The 8,001-nt window shown below is 48.4% G+C and overlaps 1 protein-coding gene across 1 annotated transcript; it reads right to left on the reverse strand.

The window, feature by feature from the left end:
- Positions 1-2,863: 2,863 nt before the first annotated feature.
- Positions 2,864-7,576, reverse strand: CXCL12 (chemokine (C-X-C motif) ligand 12). Its single transcript, XM_008592538.1, has 4 exons — positions 7,513-7,576; positions 6,614-6,731; positions 4,399-4,485; positions 2,864-3,656 (listed from the first exon to the last, which is right to left on the reverse strand). The coding sequence occupies exons 1-4, from the start codon at positions 7,574-7,576 to the stop codon at positions 3,425-3,427; spliced, it is 501 nt and encodes a 166-aa protein (XP_008590760.1). The 3' UTR covers positions 2,864-3,424.
- Between the last annotated feature and the right edge of the window lie 425 nt (positions 7,577-8,001).

The raw sequence follows: 8,001 nt of genomic DNA on the forward strand, positions 1-8,001 counted from the left end.
CCAGACAGCCCAGCCAACAGCCACATGCCTGAAAGGGAGATGGGGCAGGACCATGAGTCTCTGGCCTGCTATCCCCAGTGGTGACAAGTGGGCACAGGCTGGGAGAGTGGTCCAGATAAAAGGGACGGCAGCAGGAGAAGGATCTTTAGCTGCAGCGCCCTTGTGGGCCGCTTCTCCAATGAGGAAAATGAATGGCTATAATCAAAGTGCGCACACTGAAGTAGCAGGGGGACACAGCCCTCTGGGACACAGGTGTGTCTGACACAGGGACCCTGATGGGTTTTCTTCTCCTGAAATCCATTTACTCCATCCTCCAATCACTTCATCTTTCTGCATCCATTTATTGAAGTTATGACCAGGGGTATGGGGTGCAGGGTGGGTATATGTGGCATGGGGGAGAAGGGTGGAGAAATTCAAGGTGTCCTTTTTTCAAAGTACTACTGAAATCAGGGCCTTGCTCTCCCATGTGGCCCCCATTCTTCCAGTCCAAATTAGAGATACTTGCAAAAAAAATCTCAGTCATAAGTCTGCAGGGGGTGAGGGAGAACGGGGTTGAGGAAAGTTCTAGAACTTAAACCATATTCAGTTTAGGCAGATATTTCCCATGAGTGAGGACTGAGGCAGCTGGTGCCCTGGAGCGGGTTTGCACACCATCATGGAGACCCTCCCAGCAGAACAGGCTAGGAGTCCCCAGGGCTTCAGGCCCTACACGCAGTTCCTGAACACATCTGTCCTCCACATGGGGGACCTGTTTAAAGACTTTAAAGTGAACTGGCCAGAGAGGAGGTGCCCTGAGAAGCGTTTCCACATCTGCTCTCTGGCAATGGGGTGTTCCCTGCTGTTCACCCCACGTAGTCTGCAGGAACCCACCCAGGCTCAGAGGTAAAGCTGCTCACTCAGCCCAGGGAGGAGGCGCTAGATAAGTCCCTTCCCAGGCGGCAGGTGGTGGCAGGCCAGGCAACAGGTACTTGGGAAAAAGCTAGGGTGGGGCTAGGGCAAGTCAGTTATCCCCTGCCCTGAGAAGGTGGCACGGCTGTGCAGAATGAGAAGGCATAAGGCACATGCCTTTTCCTGGCGAGGTACCTCTGCTGGACTAGTGGGCTGCTCTGTGCACTGGCCAGACGGCCACACCCTGGTCTCCATGGGAATGCAGACTGCAAGGGTGTGCAGCTGTGTGAGCTGCTGAATGGGCACGGGCCTTCTACGAGAGGGAGTGCAGAGCTGGCTTGAGGCTCGGAAGCCAGGGCCATCCTAGATACAGTCCTGAGCACGCAGGCTCCGCGCTACCGACCCAGCCTCTGCACAACTACTTCTTCATAACTTAGACCAAGAAGGGCCTTATAAAGCACATAAATACAGGAGCCGGTGTGGCCACCAGGGCAGCAAAGCACTGCTCGCCAGGGGAGTCCAAGCCCCTGCCCAGTCTGCGGGGGTCTGCCCTGGAGGAGGTTAGAGCGAGTGGACAAAGCGTCGGGAGCAGAGTGCACTGCAGTCGTCTCGAGGTGGTGGATAACTAGTTTTTCCTTTTCTGGGCAGCCTTTCTCTTCTTCTGTCGCTTCTTTTTTCCTATCTTTTCTTTTTTCCCCACTTTTTCTTCTCTGCGCCCCCTTAGATAAAATTAGTAGAACCATTAATGATGTTGCAATAAACAAGAGTTTGTCTCAGTCTGCACAATAGTTAATGCTGGCCCAAGTAGCACTTTCACTCTGTCTTCAGTCTCAGGCCTGGAGCGCCCCTGGGCAAGGTCCCTGTTCACCAGTAACTCATTAAAATAAATTAGATATTTTCCTCTGATTCAAACAAATGTTAAACGGGCTTCCATAAGGCCTGTGAACTGGTTGCAGAGAATGCCCATTTGCCAACCTGACCCTGGTTCCTCCTACCACCTGAGGCTCCCGTTGGGAACGGGATCCACATCTCAGAGGGTCCAGGAGGCACGCCCAGACCCAGAGTCCTCTATCTCACACCACCCTGCCCTGTTCTCATCAGACTTCCTTCCTTCTCAATGCAGAGTTGGACTCTTGCTTTCTCTAAAACATCCCTGCATTTCAAATCGAACAACACTTTGGAAGTTGGAGGCCCCAGGTTCTGAAGGCCATCCAGGAAAGGAGAAAGAAGGCAGCCCGATCCCACCTTCTTCTTTCTGGATGGCTGAGAACACTGCTTAGGAGTGACTGGGATTGTTCTGGAGAGCAAGAGAGAGCTGGTTAGCAGAATTTTATTAGAGCAACTGGCTCGTGACTGTCACATTAAAATTATTCAAGCTGAATGGTATTTAATGATTTATGGGGTAAGGCCACCTGTTCCTGTGAAAGCTTGATATTAACCATGGCCTGGAGTAATGGGATTTTTACATGGGAAATGTGAAAGCTTGATATTACTAGGGTTGGGTCTCTGGAGATTACATGGGGATGTTAGGAGAACCGAGGAGGAGGAGGAGGGAGGGGAAGAGGAATTAGTCAAATATTATTCTTCAGAAAACTAGCACTGCTACTTCCATCTGGTTAAAAAAAAAAAAAAAAGACACAAAAACTGAGCTGCAGATCTAATCTGCTCATGAGAAAAGCCCATGGAGGAGGAGGGAGGGGAAGAGGAATTAGTCAAATATTATTCTTCAGAAAACTAGCACTGCTACTTCCATCTGGTTAAAAAAAAAAAAAGACACAAAAACTGAGCTGCAGATCTAATCTGCTCATGAGAAAAGCCCATGCACTGTCACTCAGGCAGGGACTCTGCAGGAAGGGATCTAAGGCACCTGACCAGCAGACAGGCTTATTTTTATAAACTTCAGAAATGTATTTGAGCTCCATCTCTAACAACTAGTGAATTTTATTTCTGATAAATAAATTCCCACATACAGTAGGAGGTTTATACCATGAAACAATTAGCATTTTATTGCTAGTGCATATAATGTCACATTTGATACAATCTTAGTACAAGTGAAAAAATACATTGTGGCTAACATTGAAAAGCTGCAATCACATTTATATATCATATATATTTCTTTACAAATTGCCAGTAGTTTAAGATAATAGAGAAATGTAACCTACTGACATTCATATGGCTCCACTTCAAATATATGAATTGCTCGACTATAAATATATTCTGAAATACATTTGTTTTCTAAAGAAACGTAAAAAAAATGTGCACGAAAATATATATATAAAAAAATGCCTTGCAAAGTTAGAAATACCACCAGGACCATCTGTGGATCACATTTATGCATGGAAATCTTCATCTTGCCAAAATTTCTGATTGGAACCCGAAACCCTGTTGTGGCTTCAGGAGGAGGAGTTAGTGGCAAGATGATGGTTTATTCATTTATTTTTTCACTTCTGGTTTCAGAAACCTCAGAGTTTGTAGAGCTTCCATGGCCATGTAGAGCTTTCATAAGCTTCAGAGGCAATCACGGAAACCAAATTCTTCAAAGCAAGCTCTCAGATTTAAAATTACATCTGATTCTGCAAACTCTTGTCTTTTGTGGGAAGTGGGAGCTGATCTCACATTCCCCAGGAGAGAGCCGGCTCCATTCTGGAGGAGGCCAAAGACGGATCTCACAGAGGGCCCCAGCTGAGGGGACGGCAAAGGGAGGAGAGGGGTGCAGGGCGGGAGCCCTGGTGAGCACCCTCCTCCCTGCTGGTGTGGCATTGATCAGGCTACAGAAATGAGGGGCAGAAGCAAGATGAAGCATGCTCTTGGAGGCACGGGGAGGGTTGGCATGGCCGGGAGAGGATCTCTGAGCACAGTTCCTGGTGACAGTGGCTTCTACATGGAGCCCACAGATCTAATCACTGCACTTGAAAGGGGGGGTGAAGGCAGTGGCAGCTGCCTAGCACTCATCAGTGTCTGAGAGCCACACAGAGCAGTCATTCCAGCAGAAGCACCCTCTGCAGTCTCTCCAGCCTCAGTGTCTGGAGGAGGGACACTTTTTTGAGCTCCCTGCTAAGCCATCACCCAACTGTGCCCAGACTCCCCAGGGGAGAAGAGGAGAAGCTCCAAAACAAACCAAATACAGATCTTGAAGTAATCACTGATTTAAAAAATGATCATGAGAATGATGATGATGATGGTGATGATGATGATGAGGGAACTGACTAGTGGAAAATGCTGTTGGGATAATACAATTTCTTAGGAAAACCCCAGTTATAAAAGCCCCAATGTGCAAGGGTACGGGACATGGACGGATACAAGCTGCAATATCGTACCATATGCTAAAATGCGGTGTCTATATGCTGGCAAACCTCAGGCCCGATCCCAGATCAATGTGCCACCCCACAGACACCCCCAGCCTCATGATCCAGGCCTTCCTCCCCCACACTTTTGCCCTTTCATCTGTCATAATGTTTAGCTTTCCTCAAGTGGATCTAGTGGAAAGTCCTTTCTGGCTGTTGTGCTTACTTGTTTAAAAATTTCTCCAGGTGTTCCTGAACCCACTTCAACTTCGTGTCAATGCACACTTGTCTGTTGTTGTTCTTCAGCCTTGCCCTGCCAAGACAGAAGAGGTGACAGTGCACCGCTGAGTGGGGGCCGCTGCTGCCATCCGCGCACCCACTCCCTGCTGCCTGGCTAGGACCCCCGCTGGGGCCAGGTGCTCCCCTGCACAGGCTGGGGCTCAAGAGCTGCTCAGAGTGTGCTGGGGAGGACACAATGGCACTGAGGCACGTTCCACTGCAGAGATATGACACGTGCAAAAAGTCTCTACAAGGACATCCAGGGAGAATTTGCACAGGGAACATCTGAGGTGGTCCTTGAAGGGTGGGTAGGAGCTTGGCAAGTGAATGAGGGGAAAGGAAAAACAAGAGCAAGGACACCCAAGAGGACAGGGTGCATAGAGGATGTGGAGGAAGGGTGGGGGACAGTATGCTCAAGAAGCCTGTGGCCAGATGCAAGGAAGACTGGAGGGTGACAAAAACAGATTTTTGTTTTGATGGATCATCTTGATGGAACATGCTAAGACTTAAGGACAGACTTAAGAGGAAGCTTGGAATAAGCTTGGAGGCCAGAGATGTACAAGAAGTTACTGCAATAGTGAGGTGGGGTGACAACACTGCAGTTGGGGGAGGGACAGTTCAGGTGGTTTGCCAGAAAATGGTTTCCAGGGAGATTTTTACAGGGTTACTGAATATTCCACAGTCTCATTCATTTTTAAGAAGCTCAGATGGAACCTTCCTCCCACTTCTTACCCCCACGCACAGCCTCCCTTCATGAGACCTGAAAAGGACCCGGACTCCTGAGGAGGACCTGGATTTATCTCTCTGGACCCCTTTCCATAAAGCCCTGGGTGCTAGGTAATCCCACGCAGCTCAAAGACATCCCTGGCTAGCCACTTAAGGATCTACAAGGAAAACTAAAACCCAGCCTGGTGGCTCATGGACACCCACGGGAGTCTGCATGCAGCCTGCCCACTTAGTGAAGGAGGTGTGCAGAGGAGGGGTGTGGCTTGGAGCAGGGCACATCAGAATGTGAATCTGGGTGCTGCCATTTATTAATTTAGTATTTGCCCAGACCCGAGAATTGTACTAGGCATTTTCAACTTCAAGGTGCATTTGCCGGCAAGCGAACCAGTGTAACCTGTGCTGTTAAGCAGGTCCACGCAAGCTACCTTAAATATCTTTAAAATACCCCTCACAAGAGATATAGTATTTTATTATTGGCAAAGTAGTAAAAAAAAACACTCATTTTCTAGGGCCATAAAACATATTATAAATGACAAACACTTTCAAGGCAGCAAAGGCCAGGAAAAAAAAAAAAAAGACAAAGAAACCTAATACACTTGGTGTTGGGTGAAAAAGTCTTCAGAAAGTTCCAGCGTTTTTTCCAACTGTTGTGCCCCACTCCATTTTGAGCACTAGGACTTTTGAGCAAGCAAATCCTCCCCAGACAACTCTGCCCTCACCTCCTAGACATGGGGGTGGGGGAGGGGCAAGCAATGGACTGTCCAGCTTTCTTCCTGCACCTCTCCCAGCTCCTGCACCCCAGCAGAGAGTGCGTTGTGCCTCCTGTATGTGTGACTTTGGCTTTCTTTTTTTTCAAATGAATGACATCACATGTTAGCAGCTGCCATTAACACCACACAAAAGCAAAAACTTGTGCATTCTACTTGAGAAAATGCAGTTAAGTCAGCTTAAAATTGTGAGGTTTCACCAAATGGTTAAAGACGACTTCAACTGAATTTGGGTCTGGTAAGTTTTTGCCAAGTGAAAAAGGGTTAATTTAGAGCACCAGAGCCCTAAAACCTGCAGGACAGATACAACTGTTTCTAGCAAAGGGCTGGCTAACTTTCTGGACTTCAGGTGAAACCTTGGTGAAGCCCCTGCTTTCTCAGGTCCAGAGGCGTCCAGCTGTGCTGTGCTGAATGAAGGGAGGAAGCTTGGAAAGAAAATACAAGGACCACTATGAGCACAGCAGGGGGCCAAGGGCAAGAGTGACTTTTGAAACTCATGCCTGGTAGCATACTCAAAGTCCTCAAGGTAATAACAGCTGCGGCTAATTAAGCCAAGTTCAAGGCTGGGCACTTGGAAGGTGTCGTTTCTATGCCTGTAACAAGACTGGGAGTCAGATGGGACTGTGCCCATTAGTGCAACATCCCTGGAGGAGGATGTTCAAGACTTACACGATCTGAAGGGCGCAGTTCGGAGTGTTGAGGATTTTGAGATGCTTGACGTTGGCTCTGGCAACATGGCTCTCGAAGAATCGGCATGGACATCTGTAACTTAGGCTGACAGGTTTCCCTAGAATAGGTAATGAGAACAAGGCAACTCGTTACCCTACCAGGCCTTGGGAAACAGATGTGTCTGGGTCTGCAGCCAAGAGATAAGAGCGATGGTGGATTAGGGATCCAGAGCAGTGGGATCGACAGGATGAGCTACAGGTTATGGGTGCATTCTGAGAAAGGCCACCTCCTGGGGCAGCACAGTGAGTTCTGGTTGGATTCGGGCTCAGCTTCTGCAGGGCAAGAGGACAAAAAAGCCTGGGGAGACCTGGACCCTAGGAGGGATCCAGAGCAGTGGGATCGACAGGATGAGCTACAGGTTATGGGTGCATTCTGAGAAAGGCCACCTCCTGGGGCAGCACAGTGAGTTCTGGTTGGATTTGGGCTCAGCTTCTGCAGGGCAAGAGGACAAAAAAGCCTGGGGAGACCTGGACCCTAGGAGGGTGGGGGGATTAAATCAGAAGCCACATGCTCAGGTGTCTCAAGATAAAGTTAGTAAAACTACAGGAAATAATGCTTTCAGTCCAAGGTACTGAGATTCCCAGGTTTTTTTTTTTGCAAAATAAATTCCTCCAGGAATTGAGAACTGAGAAAGACCTCTCTAGTCAGGGAAGGGGGAGGGGAAAGAAGGAGGCTCCAGGCTCCCCCCTCCCCTGGCAAAGGCCTCCAGAGGGCACCACTGCAGCTCTGGGCAGTGCTGCCCTCCCCCACCAGCAGGCTTCCCTCCTCACCTCCACCTTAAGCCCTGGAAATCACAAAAGAATACGTGGGAGTCCCCAGAGGCCAGGCAAAGGGCCCACCTTCTCCCCAGCACTTCCCCAAAAGCTTGGAGATTAGTGAGGATGGAGTTAATGTGGCTTTCATCGCCCAGGCAGGGATGCTGCAGCCTCCTGGATTGTATTACTATCTTTGTTTGCCAGTTCACCAATTTGCAAAATGCCATAATTGACACTCATTAGTGTAAATTAGTAGGGGCTCCCAAACCCACTGCTCATCCTTTAAGTCTAGAATTGCAAGCCCTAGGGGGCTAGGATTTTTTTTTTGTTTGTTTGGTTTTTTTCCCCTGTAGGTGTTATCCAAGCCCCACTTAATATCCCAAATTATTTGAATTTGTGGACCTTTGCATCAGGGATTAAATGTATGTCTGAGAATATTTAGTCCAGAGTTTTGTTTTTTTTTTAAGTTTGCCTTTTTACAGATTTTTGAGAGGGCTCTGGGTGGTTCTGAAGTTCTGCATCTTCGGGAAAGCATGCTGGGGAAGTCAGAGGAAATCTTGTGAGTGAGGGGCT

This window comes from Galeopterus variegatus, unplaced genomic scaffold, assembly GCF_000696425.1.
Source record: "Galeopterus variegatus unplaced genomic scaffold, G_variegatus-3.0.2 Scaffold8008, whole genome shotgun sequence".
NCBI lineage: Eukaryota > Metazoa > Chordata > Mammalia > Dermoptera > Cynocephalidae > Galeopterus > Galeopterus variegatus.

What these genes read in the sequence shown, in the direction of transcription:
- CXCL12 (XM_008592538.1), bottom strand. Translation starts at nt 7,576, where the DNA reads ATGAAAGCCACATTAACTCCATCCTCACTAATCTCCAAGCTTTTGGGG. An exon ending in GGGGAAGTGCTGGGGAGAAG is followed by an intron (nt 6,732 to 7,512) that starts GTGGGCCCTTTG and finishes TACCTATTCTAG; the next exon opens with GGAAACCTGTCAGCCTAAGT. An exon ending in AACTGCGCCCTTCAGATCGT is followed by an intron (nt 4,486 to 6,613) that starts GTAAGTCTTGAA and finishes CTGTCTTGGCAG; the next exon opens with GGCAAGGCTGAAGAACAACA.